Source organism: Falco naumanni, chromosome 1, assembly GCF_017639655.2.
Source record: "Falco naumanni isolate bFalNau1 chromosome 1, bFalNau1.pat, whole genome shotgun sequence".
Lineage (NCBI taxonomy): Eukaryota > Metazoa > Chordata > Aves > Falconiformes > Falconidae > Falco > Falco naumanni.
In genome coordinates, this window is record NC_054054.1 from 119,149,481 (window position 1) to 119,170,736 (window position 21,256).

General features: G+C 55.7%; 1 protein-coding gene across 4 annotated transcripts in view; it reads right to left on the reverse strand.

Moving 5' to 3' along the window:
- Positions 1-105: 105 nt before the first annotated feature.
- The window catches only part of ITGB4 (integrin subunit beta 4), a 31,824-nt gene continuing 10,673 nt past the window's right edge, over positions 106-21,256 (reverse strand). For 2 of the 4 annotated variants that reach the window (XM_040581354.1, XM_040581348.1), the window contains 31 exons: positions 20,938-21,105; positions 20,570-20,646; positions 20,207-20,418; positions 19,859-19,962; positions 19,591-19,689; positions 18,778-18,904; positions 18,517-18,636; positions 17,914-18,020; positions 17,556-17,589; positions 16,921-17,109; positions 15,993-16,096; positions 15,500-15,558; positions 14,844-14,867; positions 14,530-14,678; positions 14,264-14,443; positions 13,540-13,688; positions 12,994-13,198; positions 11,879-12,039; positions 11,332-11,512; positions 10,978-11,115; positions 10,250-10,432; positions 9,923-10,054; positions 8,697-8,897; positions 7,608-7,781; positions 6,926-7,099; positions 5,812-5,961; positions 4,907-5,095; positions 4,510-4,665; positions 3,744-3,908; positions 3,180-3,296; positions 106-2,580 (listed from right to left, as the gene is read on the reverse strand). In XM_040581354.1, coding sequence (XP_040437288.1) covers positions 2,438-2,580; positions 3,180-3,296; positions 3,744-3,908; positions 4,510-4,665; positions 4,907-5,095; positions 5,812-5,961; positions 6,926-7,099; positions 7,608-7,781; positions 8,697-8,897; positions 9,923-10,054; positions 10,250-10,432; positions 10,978-11,115; positions 11,332-11,512; positions 11,879-12,039; positions 12,994-13,198; positions 13,540-13,688; positions 14,264-14,443; positions 14,530-14,678; positions 14,844-14,867; positions 15,500-15,558; positions 15,993-16,096; positions 16,921-17,109; positions 17,556-17,589; positions 17,914-18,020; positions 18,517-18,636; positions 18,778-18,904; positions 19,591-19,689; positions 19,859-19,962; positions 20,207-20,418; positions 20,570-20,646; positions 20,938-21,105 — 4,371 coding nt within the window. In that variant the 3' untranslated portion in view covers positions 106-2,437. The remainder of the gene's footprint in view (positions 2,581-3,179; positions 3,297-3,743; positions 3,909-4,509; positions 4,666-4,906; positions 5,096-5,811; positions 5,962-6,925; positions 7,100-7,607; positions 7,782-8,696; positions 8,898-9,922; positions 10,055-10,249; positions 10,433-10,977; positions 11,116-11,331; positions 11,513-11,878; positions 12,040-12,993; positions 13,199-13,539; positions 13,689-14,263; positions 14,444-14,529; positions 14,679-14,843; positions 14,868-15,499; positions 15,559-15,992; positions 16,097-16,920; positions 17,110-17,555; positions 17,590-17,913; positions 18,021-18,516; positions 18,637-18,777; positions 18,905-19,590; positions 19,690-19,858; positions 19,963-20,206; positions 20,419-20,569; positions 20,647-20,937; positions 21,106-21,256) is intronic. The other 2 variants (XM_040581366.1, XM_040581359.1) reach the window with 2 other exon arrangements.

Genomic DNA, 21,256 nt, shown 5'->3' on the forward strand with positions numbered 1-21,256 from the left:
CGTGTCCTTCACCTGCTGCTGCAGATAGAGGGTAGTGGGGTGTGTGTGATATTTTTAATTACAATATTTTTTGAAAGAAAAGGGAAGAGACAGACTGTAGAGAACACATTTATTGAGTGCAATAGGAAGCCATCTGATCAAAGGGCGGGCTGTTGGATCCACCTCGGAAAGGCTGAACCACCACCAGCCCTAATGACCAGATGAAAATTAAAAAGTGACGCTGTTCTAGTACGAGGCGTTGGTTAGGTGCAGAGCTGCCTTGCGCATGGGGATGGGGTGATGCGCTGGAGAGCAGCAGCTGAGGGGCTGTGCTCTTCTCTTGGGTAACAGGATACTCTTTGGTTAAAATGCTCAGAAATGGGGCTCCCTTTTTAAGCATTTTCGGCATTTTACCCTGGATCACAAAGCAGAAGGGAAGTGTCACAGAGTCCTTGTGCAGGAGGACGCACATCAGCCAAAGAAGATGCCCCCCAGCCACGAAGGTGAGATGGGAACTGGGAGGCAGACAGGCTAATGCCACTGATCGTTGCTCAGGGAAAATAAGTGCTTCTTCAAGGCACAGTAAAACCACAGGGTGGGTGAAGTGCCTGTTGACCCAAGTCCAAAACTGACCCAGCTTCAGCTGCAGTCCTGGAGACTGCTGGGGACTTTACTTACCCACGTGCATCTTTGGCCCAACCATGTACACCCCCTCCCACCCAAATGAACATCCTGGAGAGGAGAGGGAGCTCTCGGTGGTGTCAGTGCTGGAAAGTCATCTTCTGAGTTAAAAAGAAAAAGAAGAAAAGCAATGAAAAAAAAGAACAAAAGCACCGAGGTCCAGTGTCAGCTCAAATCAGGCAGGGATGCTGCCAGGGAGACCAGGCAGCTGCTGTTTTGGTTGGAAGCTCTAATTCAGAGCAGTGGCAGCTGCTGCTTGCGGCAGGGTCCTTGCTCTCGGCAGGCTCCTCGCCTGCTCCTGTGTGGCTGAAGCACGCCGGGGAAGCAACGCTGTTCAATGAGACACAGAGCCCGATTGTTCCCGTTGGCACAGGGCAGCGAGACGCCAGGCATCGTGCCCAGAGCCAGGAAAGCCCAGCAAGGTCTCAGCTCAGCCCTGCGCCCCGCACCGTGCAGGGGCAGCTGAAGCCAAGGGCTGAGGGCAGCACAGCCTTGCTCGGGATGGTGAGGGCACCCGCTGTTCCCAGGCTTGCTCTTCCCTTGCGTTTAATGAGGGGTCGCAGGTCTCTTCATGGACGTTGCTGTTGGGCAAAAGGGCTTTTGAAAGATAACCAACATCTCCTGCCCCAAAATCTCACACTGTCCTCACCAGCCACGTAAGGAACGCCAGGTGCTGTTCCCAGCTCCAGGCATGGGAGCTGCCTGGGCCGTCCCCATCCCTCGCCTCCAGGCAGCTCCCAGCCCTTCTGCAGACACGTGCTGTGGCTGGAGCACACCTAGCTCACAGATGCTCTGCAGCCTTTTGCTGGAGTCTCTGCTGCTGGAGGATATAAAGCCCAAGGCAGAGCCCACCAGGTCATCAACAGGCTTTCCACAGGGTTTAGTGGCCTTTGGATGAAGCCCTGAACTAATTTCTTCCAGTTATTCATGTTTCTCAGCAGCTCCAGTCCCAGTGTAGCCTCCACATTCAGCATAGATCTCATCTACCTCCATTTTTTTTATAAAACAATAAAATACATTTATATATATTTATATATATACTATGAAAACTGTACAATGTTGTATGAAAAAAAAATGCAGCAGAGGCCATCATCAGTAACGCTATACAAACGAAAGGCTATACTTTGCTATCGTGGTACCCAGTGTTAGCAGCGAAGGACAGACACAAATAGGTGCAGTAAGAAAGCATAGGTTACCCCAAACCCCTACCTTGCAGCTCTCATGAAAAACCCAAACAGAACAAAATAACCATCTCCAGTGGACAGGCAAGTTGCCAGAGAGCCTGGAGCAAAGACGGAAAGAGTGACCTTCTATAAATCAGGGTGTTGCCAGCTGGGATCCTCTCAAAACTGAGGACCTGAGAATAAATCATTCTGTTCCATTTATCTGGGGAGGCTGGAGCCATCGAGACACCCGAATTTTGGCAGGTGTATTGGGATGGATGGGCATTGAAGAATGGTATTGGGGTGAGCGGTGGTTGTTCGTGGAAGGCATCCCTGTGGACTGTGCAGAACTGAGTCTCTGCAGAGCAGGACAGGGTGGAGAAACCCTGAAGGATGATGAAGCCCACACATCTGATGACCCAACCATGCCAGAGCTTTGAGCTCACTGGACTCCAAAGGAGAGGTCCAGAGCTTGAAGTGCCGTGGAGGGTCCTTGCCTACAGGAGGAGCTGCCCAGGCACTGCAGCAGGGTCTGGATGAAGCACCCTTGTATTTTTCTACAAAGTCCTGCCACCTGAACACAAATGTCCCTCTGGCGGGCAGCCTGCCCTGGCTCAGGCCTCGTAGAACTGCCTCTCCATCTGTTTGGTGAGGGTCCCACTGGACATCACGGTCCGGCTCACAAACTCTTTGGTGATCTGTTTGGTGAGGGTGCTGCTGGCGCTCTCTACTCGCTGGGTCGTCATGAGCATGCCATCTGCAACGAGATGCTCAGTGATCAGGATCACAGGGTCACAGGGAGTAAGATCTGCTCTACCTGATGATTCCTGGCAGAGCTTTCTCCTTAAATACCACTTTCACTGATGGAAAACCTCTCCAGGTCAAGTGATTCAGTACTTTGCTATGTCAGTCAGTCGGATGGATCTCCTAACAGCTCCCAGACTCTTCCCTGTTGCAGCATGAACCCGTGAGTCCATGAACTGAAGTGGAACAACATGAGACAACCACACTGATTTAATTTAAGATGGTCGTCACACTTCTCTGTTTTTTCCTGCTCTAAAGAGAGCTAACCTTGGAAGAAGAGCTATGATTTGGCCCCAAGTGATAGTCCTGGGGGACTTTGAAGACTCAGCATTCCCTCTGTGACTGGGCAGCACAAGGGGCAACAACTGCAGCTGCCTCTGGGGCAGAACAGGGACATGGTGTAGGAAAGAGTCTGGTCCTCTTCATCAATCCCACCTGACGGAGCCTCCCTCCCTGCATTTGATGCTTGAGGTAAAAGCATCCTCAGACCTTTGGACAAGCAGAGTTATCCTTTGCTTTTTAAGGGTTTCAAAGCACACAGCGAGTCCCTACCTGTGAAGTGGGGATCCAGAGAGGAATGGCTGATGCTGGTTTTGGTGGTGTATTCGGTGGGGAAGTTGTACACTTCTTCTCTCATGTACTGCTGTCCTCCAAACTGAGAGAAAGTGCCTGGGGAGAAGGGAAAGGGACAAGTCAGCCAGGAAACAACGAGGAGCTTCCAAGCCCTCAGCCTTGCACAGTGAGCATCAATAGTCAGATCAGGAGGTTCCTCTTTCGGACATCAGAGCCAAGTTTAAGAGAAACTGGGAGGACTGGGAAGGTCTTACACCTGTGCAGTGTAAGAAGCTGCCTCCAGGTATGTGTACAACCAGGCATAAGAAAAAAGTTTCATAATAAATTAAACATTGGCAGGTTCTCATGATCCTTCCTCATTCAGTGCATCAGGATTGGGACAGCGCTCACTAGGCACAGCATTGTCTTCATGGAAGACGATGTCTCCATGTCTTTCATGGAAAATGGAGTCCCCACCAGAGCTGGAAAGGGACTCCAGGAGCTGTGTTCCCTGCTCTGAGAGGTTTCTTATCTTTGCACCTCCACAAAAACATGATACTGTACCTCCATCCTGAGATTCGATGGTGATGATGCCTTCTCTCTCTGGCCCAAAGCCTTGGGTGGTCTTGGCTTGCACTTTGAACTTGTATGGGACATTCTCACTCAGGTGGGGCACAGTCAGGGTAGTTTCTGGATTGTCTCCTTCGACATAGATATTCCTGGGCTCCCCTAATCCACACAGACATACCAGCGGTGAAGACAGACAGGAGCGGCGGTCCCTCCAAACACCCCCCCCCCCCCAACTCTGGCTGCTGTCTTGGCTTTCTCTAAGCTTTATGCCACTCACAGACTGTATGATTGCACCTAGTTCTACTAAGGGTTAAAATAACGCTATTATAGTACAGTGGTGACCCTCAACAAACAACCTCCACTGGGGCTGGGCTGTAATAAGCTACAGGTCCTTCCTCTTCCCATCACGTTTGTTACACCAGACCACACAATGACACAAAGCGTCAGGGTCCAGCAGCTCCCAGGCCTGGAATCAGCCTCGTGTCCCCACTTTGTCTGCACTGATGTAAGCAGACAACTTTGTTGCTGGTCCCAGCAAAAATGCAGCAAGTCGCTGCCTTTGCTGGAGGCATCGAATCATAAAACGGTTTGGGTTGGAAGCGACCTTAAAGATCACCTAGTTTCAATTACCCTGCCCTGGGCAGGGACACCTTCCACTAGCCCAGGGTGCTCAAAGCCCCATCCAGCCTTGCATACTTCCAGGGCTGGGGCATTTTGTGCTCTACACAGGGAACCAAGCTTCCATAGCCTGACACCGTACCTCCTCCGTGCAGCATCTCACAGGTGACCATGTAGCCCAAGATGGACCCATTGGGCTTGCGGGGTCTCTCCCAGCTGAGCTGCAGGGAGTCAGGGCTGAGGGCAGTGAAAACGAGCGGTCCAGGAGCACTGGGTGTGCTCAGCGTGAAGGGTGAACCTGCAGGGGCACGAGAGAGGTCAGCACCAGGAGGTGGCAAGGAAGAGCCTGGGAGGGATCTGCACACAGCGTTAGGAAAGGTCTCAGCTCTCTAGGCAGCTAGTGGAAGGTGAGTGCCTGGGGAAGAAGGTCCTATTTCTAAAACAAAGGAAGGAAGGGAGAGCTCAGGAAGTGGTAAAGGGAGAAGCAGCAGCAGCAGCGACGTCAATGCCACCCTTTTCTCATCATCCATCCACCTCACCTGGTACGGGGCTGAGCGGGCTCTGCGGGTCCACCTGGGACTCTATGGTGATGACTCCTTCCCTCTCGGGGCCCCAGCCTTCCTCACTCTGCGCCTTCACCTTGAAGATGTAAGAGTGGTTGGGCAGCAGGTCCTCTACCACCACCGAGTTCTGGCTGGGGTTGGGGATGGTGAGTCGGTGCACCTCTCCTGGGACGCACAGGGAAGGGGGACATCAGCACCACGTTGCAGGCACAAAGACAGAGCTATGGCTTTCACCTAAACCCTATCTCCAATGAACTGCCTGGAAAAGACATTCAGGGCCCCTCCCCAGCCTTCATCACACCATGCCACCACCAACTGGTAGCGCAACATGAGATGTCGTTCCAAAAAAAGGCTTGGGGCAAACAGCTTCTTGAAAACTCAAGGATTTTCAGCCAGGGAGAATTACATTTTCACTAACACTGCCCCAAGTTTCATGTAAAAATCATTCCTCCAAGTCCAATGTGATGAAAAAACCTTCAGCTAATCTTAGGGGGCTGGTAGAGAATGATTCCAAGAGTTTTTGGAAGAGGGATGACTCCACAAGCAACCCCAGGAACTGTCCCCTCAGCAGAAATGGGGAATGAGGGCGGTGGGGTAGCCGAGACATTTCCTCAAGGCTACACAAAAAGCTGAGTTGGGATGAGTGCTTGAATCCCAGAATGGCTGAGGTTGGAAGGGACAGAGGTTCCTTCCTCCAGCTTCCTCCGACAGGAGTTGGAGGTCATCTGGTCCAACTCCTCCTGCTCAAGCAGGGTCACCCAGAGCCAGTTGCCCCGGAGAAGATGCAGACCATCAGACTCTCCCCCACCAGAAATTCCCACCCACCAACCACCTGGTGAGCACCGTGACCAGGACAAGCACTGGTGAGCCTGTTCACTGACCTCCGTTGAGGAGCTGGTACTGCACGCTGTAGCCCTGCACCTCCTTCTCGCAGTGCGGCTCCTGCCAGCTCACCTTCAGGGAGGTGGGTCCCAGGGCAGAGAACACCAGGCGTGTGGGGGTGTCAGGGACGCCCAGTGGCAGCCTGGAGTCTGAGGCAAAAAGGGAACATCAAGATAGAGATTTGGGGGCTGCAGCTAAGGGGGCTGGGAGAAAGGAGGGAGACACGCGCAAGCGTGGGATGGTCCCGATGGTCCGGGGAGAACGTGGCAAGATGCCGTCTCTGCAAGCTGGCCTGTCACGAGGAGGGACTGGCTGGTTCTGCACACCTACAGTGATGTCCCATAGCCTTTTGGTGCCAGCCTTGGGTGGGACAAGTCAAAGTGGTCTTCATGCCCCTGTGGTAGAAAGACCAGAGCAGGGGCTGGGTGCTGTGTGTGGCCCTCCTCACTCACCCTGGAGCACCCTGGCCAGTCAGCCAGAAGCTCCACAGATGTCTTCAGGTGTAGATCAGTTAAGACTGGCTCTAGTCTATAGCTAAAGCAGCCCAACACCTCCAGGGATTGTTCAAGGGGACGGGGGTGGCTGGGACCACAGCTGGGTGCTCTGGCTCCTTTTCAGCTCAGCCCATGGGGACACAAGGCTCATGGCGAGCACAGCAGCCTCCCAGGCGACACTCAGGGACTGAAGCCCATCATTGACATGGGCTTTGGCCAAGGAGCTTGCAGAGGGACATCTCATACGGAGCACACGTTCTCCCCAAGAGTTCTCCAAAGGCCTGTGGGGTGAGACTTGAGAACAAGAAGCTTGTTAGGAATGAAGAGTACGGCGACAATGAGCCGATCGGCTCGTTAGAGCACGGTGGCGGTGGTGGTGAGTGTTAATCAGCCCAGGTGGGTTGAAACACAGCTGAAGTCACCTGCCAATGGAAAAGGTGGTGTGATGGAAGCACAGGCTGCGTCAGGAGGAAGATCAGTGTGGCACACAGCAAGCCATGGGGAGAGGGTTTGGGGAGAGGGTTTGGGGCGAGCAGTGGATGGCAACAGCTCATGGAGGGCCGGTGGCTTGGCTGTTATGGGATGGGTGACTGGGAGGAGACGCTGGACAAAGCTGTACCTATGTACTTGCAAATCCCCGCGGACCCATCAGTCATGATTATAGAGTCCCGAAAGCCAGTGCTGGGGTAGTAACCCTTCACCTTTGCCCTGCTCCTGAAACCCACATCCCGGGGCCGTGGGACTGTCCTCCTAGCATCTTCATGGATGGGAGGGAGGAGTCTCCCCGGGTAATCTACAGAAGTGGTGCAAGAGAAAGAGAAAAAAACCACCATTGGAGACCTCAGAGCAGGTTCAGCCCCGGTGTTGGCTCCTGCAGAGATGACTTTTTAAGGTTTGGATTTGAAGAGCTTTTTAGCAACCTTCTGTCGGTGCTGGCTGATGTACATGTGTGGAGCTGAAAGGCAACCATGCTGCTAGATAGAGCAAGAAGAGACACGTGCTCTTCCCAGAGTGCTTCCCAGCGTGAGGATAAGGACGTAGCTCTCTTTCCCAAGCACTCTGCACTTGAGGGATGGGAACACTTTGCAAAGTGGTCTGGGAGCAGGGTGGCCTTAGCAAAGCACCTACACCTCAGTGGTGAGGACACCTCGGCAGTGAGAACATGACCTTCCAGATCTCTGGTTCATAGGCTCTGTTTTCTGCGAACACAGTCCTCACCCCAACAGGACTTGCAGGGCAGGGGTCCCAAGACAGCCATGGGGGTGGAAAGGAAGGACAGGTCCCATCACCACAGTACTCACCGTGCCCCATCAGCATTGTGGAGTAGTCTCTCGTCAGCGAGGAGCTCCCCATCACCCTGTGCTCCTGCTGCATGTGTGAGCTCAGCTGGTGGTAGCCGGTGTTTGTTGTCCTGGTCAGGGTGCTGCTGCTGCTGCCAGGGATGGAGAAGTCCACCCGGCCGTTCAGCAAGTGCTCTGTGGAAGAGGGCACACCATGAGGAACATGGCAATGTGGGCAGGTCTGCTGCTCCAGTTTCCATGGGGAGGAAGCAGAAGGCATCATGGTGCACCCTGCCTTGGCTGCATCCCGGCTTCAGCCACTCTGGAAGGTTGTTCTGGAGCACTACATCTAGAACAAGCCACAACCACCCAACACGATGATGTGGAAACAGGTAAACGGAGACTTTGCCCTACACCCAGCACCAGAGACACCCATGGTGCCCAAGGTAACTCCAGACCTCGGCCTCACTGGGGCACTGCCTTGTGGTTCTCGCCATGTTCTCTCACATCTCTCCTTAAATGCAAGCACAGGTTTATAATTCCAGATTCTAAAAGAAGGCGGAAGAAGGAAAACAGCCCTTTATGGAGGCAGTTTCTCCAGATCTCACTCTGGATCCCATCTCAGCTGGATCTGAAAAGCAAACTCTGCTCCATTGTTCTGGTCCTTGACAAACCCCCATCCCTTCCCAGCAGGCCAGGAGAGATCAGCTACCCACAAGAGAGTGATTTCTGTTTATCAGTCCAGTGGATCTGCCCCAGAAGCTCGGAGCACTTAATTAAGGTGAGGAGCTGCCCTTGGAGGTGGCACTTAGCAGGTATCATCTGAGTTTGCTCCTGCCTTGAAGGTCCAGCCTTTTGTAGAAGCAACTTGCTAGCAGGCTCCCAAGTCCGTGCCGAGATGGGGGTTACCTTGACACTCTTGTGAGCAGACACACCAGGACAAGGTTTTGAAGCAGACTACAGCACGTGAACAGTGCATCACGCCAACACGAGGATGGGCACACAAGGGAAGGAAGGGGACATGTACTGGGGCAGAGCCCAGCCGCCGGTCCCTCGGCTCAGAGCAGGACGAGACAGGACACTCAGTGCCGTAACGAAGCTGTCCTTCACCTGCTTGGGGCCGGGGTGTCCCACTCCTCCTCAGGCTGCCAGTAGCCACGTCGCTGTCCTCCTCGTGGAGGAGACCCTCGGTGTCTGAGGAGAAGCGGCTGCTGCCAGAGAGGCGGGGAATGGTTTCAGGTGGAAGCCTCCAGGTGATGCGGCGAAGATCCAAGTCTTCTCCCAGCAACTGCACATATTTCCACCTGGAGCCTTTTGGGACAATGCAAGCACTGGTGTTGGCATGATCTGCAGGGAACAGAGTGGGCTACCCACCACCTTCGTGCAGCTTGCCAGGGAGGGGAAGGGGCAGGCGCCAGTGGGGACGACACCCGTTCATAGCCCGTCTAACCAAACGTTGGCTGATGAGGTCAGGCGGTGCAACCATCGTGTGACTGGTAGATGGAGGATGGTGGGAGCGTGACATGCATGGGGTTCCTCAACCCCAGGGCTGTTTTCCAGCCCTGTGTCCATTGTGACAAAAGGCGAGAGTCAAAGTCCCACCACACACCTGTCCCTGCCATGAAGAGTCTGCGACAATTGTCCTCTGCTCAGGAAAGGTTTCCTTACTTCTTGATGTGCATTCAGGATGGTTGAATTCTTGGTGTTCCCATTACCTTGCTCTCTGAAAGGACCAGGGACTCGGTCCTGGATCCCAGGCCCTGGAGAACCTTCCCAGGGAAGACCCTCCAGATCCTATTGACAAGCCTCATCTTTCACTCATGGCCCATCTTCCCCTCGTTGTCCCAGTACAAGACAAGGGAGCCAGTCTCGTTCAGAGAGCGAAGTGATGGAGAAGAGGCGCCAGTGCCTTCCCAGCACTTGGTGAGTTCCCTCCTGTTGGCTTGGCCAAGACCCTGAGCGTTCAAAGGACTCAGAGGTCTGTGCCTCGCCAGTGCTTGTTTGCTGACAGTAACTCTCGTAGTCCAGCCAAACGGCCACAAGAAGGGAAGATGAGCAGAGAAGGCCATGAAAAGCTCCTCTCCCACCCTACGCTGAGATTTGTCTGTGCCTCACGGCTAAGGTAAGGAGGCACTGGTCTTATTTACACTGTGACTAGCCAAGTGTTCCCATGGATGCAGCTACTGTGCTTTGGAAAGGCTGATCTCCACCATCTCCGTGACTTGGATCTCTCCATCTCCATGAGGGGTAAAGGAGCAGTGATGCTCATTGCTGAAAGCTGCTGTTAAGGAAAATGAACGTCACAAATGACCTTTGCAAAACTCAGAGCAACGTACCTGAATCGTCAGAGACACTGGGACGCTTGCTGCCAGCTGGAGAGCGAAGCACGTCTGCGCTGTACATCAGGTAGCTGTCGTAGTCCTCACCCCCCTCTGCATCAATGATGGGGACATCAGGGATGATGGGGACTGAAGGAGAGGTGGAAAGTGCCATTAGACAAGCAGCTCATAACCACACAGGCCTCCCATGCTCAAGCTGGCCCTCAGCATTCACTGGGTGGCCAGTGCAGCAGAGCAGACAGGACATGGAGAAGCAGCTGGGGAGCATTCCCTAGCGCTGCTCCTGTCCCCCCTGCTCCCCACTCAGGCAGGGCAGTAACTCACTGGACATCGGCCGCTTGGGCTGCGTAGCAAGGTTGATGGTGGCTTCTCTCTCAGGTCCCCAGCCAGCGCCATTTCTGGCCTTCACCATGTAGCGATAGGGCTGGGACTCCCGCAGGTTTTCTATCAGCACCATGCGTTTCTTTGGGTCTTCAACCAGCACCTTCTTCATGGGGCCAATGGGTACTGCGGATACGGGTACGCCTATCACCCACGAGGTCACAAGACACAGAAGACCCCACAGCACCCCACCCTTGGCCAACAGGCTCGCTGAAGTTTGGTGTCAGGACATAGTCTGGCTCTAGGACAAGGTGCAGCAGCTATCTGGGCTGCTCACAACAGGCATGACATCGTCTCGGGGAAGATTCCCAAGCTGAATGCTGAAGTCAACCTACAGCAGAGGTCTCCTGTGCCCGGTGTGTCACCAAATAACATCTTCCTGGCACCCTAGCCCTGGGTCTAGACCTGTGAACTGAGTTTTTAAGATGAGAAACAACACAAAACACTATGGAAGTGCATGGGAACTGAGAGTGCTCTAGGCTTTGCAGGATTAAATCCCGAGTGGTGATTTTTCTGTACTCCTTCCACCAAGGAGTGACTCCTCCAGATCTCAGTTTTCACAAGAAACCTACTTGTAGCCATTCCGGTTCTGCTGCTGCTTGGGGCTGTGGAAAGTGTACTCCAGCCCCTCGGTCTGGCTGGACTGCCCCAGTCAGAAAATGAGCTCTTACCGTTGTCCTCGTTGACAAGTCCGTAACTGACTTCGTAAGCCGTGATCTCCCCGTTGGTTTCTGCAGGCTCAGCCCAGCTCAGCTGTGTTACAGTGGAAGACACGACGTTGAAAGCCAAGCGGCCGGGCTCGCTGGGGACTGGAAGGGCAAGAGCAAGAGGTCCAGGTTAGCACAAGGTGGGAGCCAGCACACACAGATGCCCAGAGTTCCATGGGTCATGGCTGGGTGGCAGTGAGAGCCGCTCAGTGCTTGTCCCCAAGACCATCAGAAGCTCAGAGCTGGAGCCCTGACCCCATGCTGAGTGCACAGCCACCAATGTGCTCCCACATGGTGGGAAGCAGAGTAGTTGCTCACCGTCCTCAAGCGTGCGGCAGTGGATGATGTCAGAGTAAGCCCCTTCACCCATGGCATTGTAGGCACAGACTTGCATCTCATAGTCACAGAAGGGGTAGAGGTTACTCAGCTCTGCTGATGGTGCTTTGACATCAACGAGACGGGCTTCTGACTCGGGGTCCCCTTGGATCCAGTATTTCACCTGGCAAAGCGAAAGCAAGCCATGATTCCTTCAGATCCTTGCTGTAACGGGTGAGGAATTCCCCATCTCTTACTAGATGTGCTCTGGGAAAGCCAGGGCGTTGTGCCGTTCCTCTGAAATGCGAGGCCAGGACAATCTGGGCATTTTGTGGTCAGCGGTGGAAAGGGAGAGGAAATCACCAAGGATCTTTCCTGCAAATCGCACATCCACCCAGCGATAGCTCCCCAGGGATGGAGGGGGCCAGAAGGGGTGAGCTTGCTCCCTCCTTTGGGGATCTTCTTCCCATCCCTTCGGCACAAATGACGGTGTGTGACATGCCTGCAGGATGGGACCCACACCCTCTCCTGGGACCCACTCACCCCTTACCTTGTACCCCAGAGGTTTTCCCGGTGGAGGAAACCAGCTGAAGCGGATTTCCCTGGAGCTGACGGCATGGGCGTTGGGATTAAGTGGTGCACTCAGGCGGCCTTTGGGGGACTGGGAGACCTGGCTCAGGCCAGCCATCGAGGGGACACCATCCACCACCTCTGCAGACATGAGGAAGAAATGTCACATCAATGCTAGTCCCCCGCATGGAAGGAAAAGAAGGAAGCGTGCCTCTTTCCAGCACTGCCCTGCTACCCTGAGGAGCCTCTCCAAGAATTTCTAAGGGGTAGATCCCCACGATAGGGGAGGGAAACTGAGGCACTTGGTGATGACATCCCCCAAAACCACACAGCAAGCCGGCATGAGAGCTGGGTTCAGATCCCACATCACCAAGTCCTGCTCTTCCTGCTGCTTCTCACAGGCTGCCCAGGTAGGAGGACATGAAGAGACCACCTTCTTGCCTCTGAAAAGTCTTCAGCTCTGTCTGAATGTGTTGAATAATGCTTCAACATCTCGGCCTTGTGCAGCCATGAGAGAAGACAGAGATGGGCAGAGCCTTCAAGTCACTCAGTTGCTTCTACTGAAAACCCACCAGCTCCAGGTGAGAGCTCTCCAGAGCCTCTCCAGCCCCAGTGCCTGCTTCTGAAGTGATTCTGGTTGGTCCGGTGACAAGGGACTTTCCTGAACCCCCAATATTCATGACCAGTACTATGATAAATACACTTAGGTTTACTGACCCGCTTGATGACAACCTTTACAATTTTGCTTGTCCAGCCACAGGACCCACCAAGCACAGCTCATGACAAGTCCTCCCTCTCCCCTATAGCTTTTTATAGCTTTTTATTCCAATCCTCAAGGAAAAGGCATGAAGAACCCGGCACTCCTTCCTTTTGCCAGGTAGAGCATCCTTCTTCTTCCCACCCACTGTCTATACCCACCGGTGCCTCTAGAGGGAGGCCCAAATCTACCGGTTGGAGCTGGAGGAACCTCCTCAGTTGCTTTTTGGGTGGGAAGCAGGGCTGGAGCTCTGTACATCACCTCGGGGTGGGCTGGGCTGGTGCGGGGGTCCCACACTCCCTGCTGCCATTGCCCACCACCTGGCTGCCCGCCCCTACCTGGGTCGGCGATGGTCACCGTGGTCTGGGGGTACCGGCCGATCTTGGCGCCGTGCTTGGGATGGAGGAGGTCGATGGCGAACTGCTTGAGCTGGGAGTGGTGTAGGAGGGTGTCTATCTCAGTCAGCTCCAGCAAGGGGACATGCACCTCCTTGCGGGTCTCCCCAGGCTGGAAGACCAGGTCACCCTCTGTGAAGATGTAGTCCTGCCGGAGAAGGAAAAAACGCCTCATTATAGCCCACAGCACCCACGAGAAGGCTCCCAGAGAGCTTCCCCTCCTCTCCCAGTGAATCCCCACTTGCCTCCCAGTGCCCACAGCTCAGGGGGCAGCTGGTACCCACTGCCTCAGGTACAGGCAGCCTCTCAGGTCCCTGTGGCACGGGGAGCAAAGGATGGAGGGGAATGTCAAGCCTTGGGTCTCCCCTCTCCCAGCCACGTCCCCTTTGAGCCTGGTCAGCTGCTCTTCTGCAGCCCTGGGGCCGGTTCCTTCCCAGCCCTCTGTGCCCGCTCGTTCCTGCCTGCCAAGGCCAGGAGCATCACCCTTACCCTGCCATTCTTGGCGGTGAGATCCCGGGTCCTGTAGGTGACTTGGGATTTCCCATTGTCTATGATCTCCCGGAAGACAGGGATCTTGGCCAGCTTATCAAAGCGGCTGTGGGAATAAGCTGGCTGCAAGAAGGTGATGAGGCTGCTGGCTGGAAGGGGTGGGAAAGAAGGAATGTGTAGAGTAAATACATGAAGAATCACATTACAAACATGCAGGCGTCCTCCCTGAACAGAGTTCATATCACCCATGGGCGTGAACTGTGTATGAAATATTACTGCATGGCCTGGAGACTTCACTGCTCCTGACTCATGCTCCCTGCTCGAAACAGCCAGACGGGAAGCAGAGACAAACTGCTGGGGACATTCACCTGCCCCAAGCACAGCAGAACAGCAAAGGAGGTTTTACTTTACTCCAGTAAGCTATGAAGTGGAGCAGCAGAGGGATAAGGTCAGCCCTGGATCTGTAACGTCTAAACTTGTGACGGCCAAATGTTTGGGTCTCTGTCATCAGGAATAACAACGCTCCTTTGGATGCTTTCAAAGATGCTCTAGTTTAGACCCAGGTGACTTAAGATAGGAGTCACCGAGCAAGTCTCCGGCCTGTGATCAGGGGGAGCTCAGATACGCAGATTGCACCTTCCTTAGAAACCACACGAGTCCATCTGGACATGGGACATTCAAACCCAAATGCCCTTAATACTGTGCCACGGTCGCAGCCCTGCACCTTGTTCTTTGATGATGGTGATGTTGACAAGCCTGCGCCCAATCTCTGCAATGCCAGTGGGGACATCAATGGCCTCCACCTGCAGCTGCTTCTCATCATCGTCATCGTCCCTGATGAAGAGTGGGACACGGACATCCACCAGCTCCACAGCCTCTTGGAACTCCACCATCCCGTGAGCATCTGGGGGAAGGGGCAAGGGTAAGAAGAGGTGGGAAATGCCCCCCCCGTGGCCCAGCCACGAGGCAGCACTGGGCTCTGCTCCCTACCTTGGTCAGAGGTCACAGTGTAATAACCCGGTGAAACCTTCAGGTCATTGAAAGCCTCGTGGGAAACGTGCTTTTCCATCACTTTGATGATCTCTGGCTTGGCTGAGCGAGGGGCAGTGAGCACTGTGTCCACAATGGTGTGGTCCTGCCTGTGACCAGCGGGAAGAGAAGGCCGAGTATGAGCTGGGGCCAGGGTTGCTTATCTCACATAGCAGCTGGAGGCACTAGTGAGTGTGGGGGGCATTCAGTCACCCCACACGTGCGTGTACAAAGGGGGAGAAGCAGCACAAGGGAGGGTTGCGAGTTCCTCTTACCTTTTCCCAGAATTGGGCTGTAACCTGGGGTGGGGGGGGGGGGAAAACCAAATCAGAGTGACTAACACACTTGGGGAGACAACATTCTGCGTGAATCACAGCCCTGTGCAGGTCTGAGCCGTGGCAGCTGCCCTGCGGGTACCAACCCGTCCTGCAGAGCCTGTGGCCCCATCACATGTTCCCTCCTGCCTGGCTGCTCCCTCCAGCCCTGGGTTTCCCAATGCAAGGAGGAACATGCCCACGGGGGACATCACCACTCGTCAGAGATGCGGGGAGGGGATAACACTCCCTGCTGAGCACCAGCATCCCCACACCCCTCCGTCCCACACCAAGCATTTGCAACTTTGCACAGGGCTGATATTTTTGAAGTCAATGGGAGTTTTCCCATTGGGCACCATGAACCAGGATTTGTCCCTGTCTGCAGGAGTCTTGGATCCAAAGCCAGATGTAGCTGAGATCACCCAGACAGCTGGTTGGGTTCTGCTCTACAGCCCTGGGTGGATGAAGCACCACACCTGGTTTGTGCCAGGGATGTCTCACAGACCACACTCCCTCTCAGCATCCCAGATTTCACACCCCAGGTCTCTGGTCCACTCCCTCCTCAGCAGGGCCCTGGGGAACCCTGCCCAAAGGGGGTCGCTCCCCCAGTGACTCACCTGAACTTGGTCTGCTGGAGCTTGTGGCAGCCAGGGATGTGCTTGAAAACGTCGTTCAGCTGCAAGGAAAAGAGGGAGTTCCCAAGATATTCCTTGCTGAACAGGGATGCGTTCAGCGAGCAGAGAGTGCTGCCAGCAAACACGAGAGCCCTCTGGCCACCCCCGGGTTCTCCCACCTCACCCTGCCACGCCAGGCAGAGACCACCACGTGGGTTCTCCCCAGGCTGCAAACTGAAGCCAACCCGGAGCTTCAGACCACATGCCCCGAAGCAAACCTCAAATCTCATCCACGTGATGCTTTGATAATTCTCACAGGTGTGATCTTACAATTTTGTGCTTTCTGTCAGAAAGAGGAAATCTTGCTTCTTCCTTTCAAGAACCACCTGGCTTCACAGGGAAAGGGCACTCCCCCTTCCCCAGCATCGCAGATAGCCCCTCAGCGTGGCTGCCCCCCAGTCCCACCCCGAGCCCCCACTCGTGCCCAGGCTCGTACATTCTCCTCCACTTCCTTGCGCAGCTGCTCGCACTCCCGGGTGTCCGGCTTCACCAGGTTCTGCGTGAAAAGCCGGGTCAGCCTCAGAGACAGCCCATAGGGAACTGGGAAGAGAAATTCCCAAGTCAAACAGTTGGAGGGGGACTTCTTACAAGGGTCTGCAGCGATGGGCAAGGGGGGATGGCTTTAAACTGAAAGAGGGTAAATTTAGATCAGATGTTAGGAAGAAATCCTTCCCCATGAGGGTGCTGAGGTGCTGGCACGGGCTGCCCGGAGCAGCTGTGGGTGCCCCATCCCTGGCAGGGCTCAAGGCCAGGCTGGACGGGGCTGGGAGCACCCTGGGCTGGTGGCAGGGGGGTGGAACTAGGTGACCTTTAAGGTCCGTTCCAACCAAATCATTCTACGATTCTATGAAACTCCTTCCTTCTTGGTCAGAGAAATAACCCATCCAAAAGCTGGATGCATGGGGACACACATGATGGTCAGCATCCAGACCCTGTATCGCTAGCACCCAAACCCCGCAGCACCAGCAGAGAAAACCCTCTGAGAATTGGAGGGCTAACTGGGAAGCTCTCTGCCAGATCCAGCAAAGGCAAGTGTCCAGTGGTGGCTCTGGACTGGTGAGGCAGGGAAACCAAGACTGGGTCACTGAGCTAACGAGACTAAGACACACGTAGGGTGCATCTACCATGTGGCCAGGCTGTCAGGTCTCCAAGGCTACTGCTTGTCCTGCTACAGGGCTGGACACAGGAACGTGCTGCTCAGCTTCCCCCAGGATGGAAGCAGATAAAGGAACAAACTCCCCTTGCAACTGGGCTTGGAGGTAACGCCATAGCTGCTGGAGCTAGGGGTCACCACCAAGGGTTCATGTCCTTTACAACACCCGTAGCATCTCCTCTACACCCTGTTCCTCAGATGCGGCACTTACTGAGATCTTTGGGGTTGGCGGCAGCGAGGGAGGCGAAACCCTGTTTGTGAACATTGTTGTTGATCTTCCAGCGGACCGTATCCCGACCCTTGAGGGACCCGCTGCGGACCATGGGGGTGTCCAGGTGGTCGGAGGACATGAGGCTGTGGCGAAGCATGTAGTGGTCCTCCTTGAAGCCGACAGTGCGACCTGCGAGCCAGGGACAGGGTCAGAGTCTGGGCAGATGGGGACACCACCAGTCATCAACTTCCCAATGCTGGAAACTTTGTTCTGGGGAATCCTTAGGGTTTCCACCATGCTAAGGGTGTTGGGATGTCAGGAGCAGAGTGGAAAAGGCAAGGAGCGTCCATGAGGGGGGAGAACACATCACAGCAGCTAGGCATTACGAGGGGCACTGGCCAAGGGAGAGCCAGCAGTGATTCCCAGTAGGGCACACCAGGGTGTGGGGCAGGGACAAGCACTGGAGCAGCAACTCAAGCACCTCCTTGGCTCAGGCTTTTTGCTAGGAGCTTGTCCCCTGATCCACCTCCCCAGCTCAGAGAGGAGGAGGGATGCTTACCTCAGCATGTCCCCCCAACCCAGGAAGGCAGTGAACCCCACAGATCCCTCTCCCCCCCAGTTCAAAGGGCTGGTACCTCGTGCGCAGCAGGGAAGCAGGGCCAGGCAAGCCTAGAAAACAAATGGCCAAAGACACAATCACTTTGCGCCCAAGGGCGACCCCCCGCCCCGTGTCTCCAGCTGGGAGGACTGACAGCAGGGCTGGGTGGGCAGCGGGTGGATGGTGCTATGGAAGGTAACCAGCCTGATGTCCCTTCAGTGAGGGAAATCCCACAGCAACTCATGTCGGCAACAGAGGAGGTGCTGGATACCACCGGGACCCAGCCCCTGCCAATCTGGCCATGCTGGAGGCTGGATGGATTCTGGAAATTTGTCATGTTTTTGGCCTTTATCTGATCCTCTCCCTGGGCTGGGGCTGCCAGCCAAGGCACCCACCTTGCAGCAGGCACAGAACTTCCAGCAGAGCAGCAGCAGCAGTCCCAGGAGCAGGATGAGGAAGATGAGCAGTGGGATGAGCCAGAGGAAGCTCCCCGGCGGGCACTCTGCAAGCCACAGCAATGTCAGTCCTGGGCATTAGCCCCTGCGTGGGGTGTGCAGGGAGGGAGTGGGGAGGTAGGGACAGAGGGGGAAGGCTGGACCACGGCTCTTTGCGGGACGGAGCAGCCCAGTTACACTTGGGAACTTCTGTCTTGGTGCTCACAATGAAAAGTGCTGTTCAGGGAGAACTCTCCCACCTCTCTGCTCACATCCAGCCATCCCAAGGGACTATGCAGCACCTCACATTGACCCCTGCCCTTGCCAGCAGTGAAAAGGCAGTGATCTCTAAAGGTGCTGGCCTCTGAGGATGTCCGTTCCATGTAACAGTCAATGTCACCTGCCCGGGTCACACAGGGAGGTGGGGAGGGAGGTGCTGCCTGCAGCTGACCCTGCCCAGGAGCACAGCAAAGGGGCAAAGCAGGGACTGGAGGTGCTGTGGAATAGGTGACTGCTGACCCACACCCCAGACCGGGCACCCCCTCCTGCCGGCTCCCTGCTCACCTTTTTTCTTCTGCACGTGGACAGTGGTGTTGGGCAGGACGCTGGGGTCTCCCTCCAGGGTGTAGTGGTACGTGCAATCGTCCTCCTCATCCTGGAAGGAGCAGTACTCGCTGGCCCCCTCTGCGGAGAGAGGGGACATGGGTCAAAGCCATCAGGACCAGGAAAAGCTTGGGGGACAGCCCCATGTGCACGCAAACACAGAGAGCAGGGCCCACGGGAGACACCCCACGTGTCTGCACCCAGTTCTGCTTCTCCAGGTACCTTTCTTCAGTTCTTCCACCATCTGGATCTGGAGGTGGCACCTGCTGCAGTTCCCTTTCATGTTGCCTGTTCCCCAGGCCTGGCAGCGAACGCAGTCCCGGATGCTCTCGCACACAGCCTGGAAGCCCTGGGCAGACAGGCAAGGTGTTGGGGTCAGGATGGGATGCAGCCCACGGGGAGCTGGGGAGGGCATCGCTTCCGAAAGGCAGAGCTGGAGAGGAAACGCTGCATCCTCACCCCAGCACCGCAGCAAGGTCAGAAAGAGGAATCCCAGAGAACCAGCAGCTAACGAAGGATTTAGGAGCCCAGGAGCCCAGTACAGCCGGCTGCAAAATCTCTTACATCAACAGCCTGCACATGGGCAGCCATTAGATCTTCTCCAAGGGCTTTAGGTGGCCTTTCCGAAATAGAACCAAGCCAGCTTTCTCCACTCCCACTGTGAGATCAACTCATGTTTGTCAGTGGGGAAGCTGAAGCACCAGACCATGAAATATTTTTTTCCAATTTTGAAGCAAATCAGAACAAGTCAGGAGCTGAGCCTCAAGCCTCTGCCCCCCACCAGTGTGCAGGTAAACACAGACATTCACCAGCTGTGGCTGGTGAACTGGTGGGCAAAAAAAGCTGGTGGCTACAAAGCAGGTCCCACACCAGACCCTTCCTGGCTACCAAAGGCAGGACAGGCAAGACAACCCCTGCTCAGGATTTTGCTCCTGACCGAGATGCGCTTTCCTCTCTGCTTTGTTTTCCTTCCCTGGAGGCTCTGCGTGGGAAGGAGCAGTGACAAACCCAGAGGGACCCCAGGTTGAGCCTTACCAGCGAGTAGCTGATTTCGCAGGTGGAGCTGGTGTACAGCGAAGCCTTGTCACAGATGCATCTGCCGCATTTGCACCTCCCGTGGTTATTGCAAATGCCCTGGGAGGGAAGAGGTGACAGCTGGTGTCCGAGAGCCATCGTAGACACGCAGTGGCACTGGGAGTCAGCAAGGTGCCAGCTCCCGGCAGCCCTGCGCTTCGGGCACCGGGACAGCGTGCTGGAGCCCTGCCTGGCCCGGTCACCCTCGCACAGGCAGGGCTGGACCTACCCCTCGGCTGTCGATGCAGGTGTCATTGCTGGTGGGACATTCGCAGCCTGGACCCTCCCAGCCGCTCTCGCACACGCATGCGCCCTTGGAGCAGCGCCCGCGATCTGCAGCGCAGGAGGAGTAATTACCCAGGGCACGGTGCTGCGCTGCTCCCTGGCCCCGTCTGCAGCTCCCCCCTTTTCTTTGGGGTGCAAAAGGGCTGCAGACACCCTCCCTGCATGTTCGCAAGTGCAGAGTCCCCACAGCCCAGTGCTGGTCAGCCAACCCCTTGTGCCGGTGCCACCAGAACAGAGCAGGGCACAGCACATCCCACAGCTGGGGGCGGTGGGGCGATGGGGATCCTCTCACCGTTGCAGAGGAAGCCGGAGGTGCGCGGGCACTGCAGGACGTCGTACTGGCAGAACGCCCCGTCGAAGCGCTGCATCAGGTCCTCAGAGTAGCACTGGCACTTCCCGCACAGGCACTCGCCCCGGCCCGAGCACGGCTCCACATCCCCCGGGCGGATACAGGCTTCGTTGTTGGGGGATGATGCTGGAGAGCAGTCGCACGTGTCCCCTCGCCTGGTGGGGAGAAGTTGGTGCTGAGAGAGGCAGGAACAGAATGCAGGACAGCAGGGTCCTGAGCAGGATGCCCAGGGGGGGCATGAACACGTGTCACTGTGGGTCCCCGGACCCAGCAGGAACACTGGGAGGGCTGTGGAGCTGGACTTACCAGCCCGGGTGGCAGATGCACTGTCCGCAGGCAAAGTCTCCATGGAAGCTGCACTTGGGCGAGTTAAACTCTTGTTGCTGTAAAAGAAGAGAGAAGAGACATTGCTGGATGAGCTCAGCTGCCCCAGGACCATTTCGGGAATCAGAAAAGCAGACCTAGGGGTAAAGTTTTGCCCACAAGACCAAGCTCTGCCACAGGACAGCATGCCCAGCTTGGTACAGGCAATGAGGGAGGTCTCCTTGGCCAGGCTGAGCCTTCGCTGAGCGGTGGTGAGGGTTTGAGCGAGACCCACAGGTGCCAGCCAACATGTTCCCACCCCAGGCTGGCCAGGAGGGGAACATCTCTCTGCACCACGCACCCCCGGGTACCTGTTCGCAGGGACACACGTCACAGATGACAGAGGCTGTGATTTTGAGGCTGTCGCTCAGGGACGTGGGTTTCACGTGGATAACTCCCTGCCGGTCTTTCTCAGGGAGGCTGCAGACGTGCTGCCCACCAACGTACTCAAGCGCCTTCATGCGCACGTTGAACTTGCCCTGAAGGACGGGACATGCCGCAGGGGTGAGCCAGCTCTGCCAGACCGACCCCAGGTGAAGAAGGAAGGAGGGACGCAGCGGTGGGCTCAGCCCCGCACGCACCCCCCAGGTGTGTCTAGGTGACCCTCCCTCCAGGGCCACCCAAGGACTT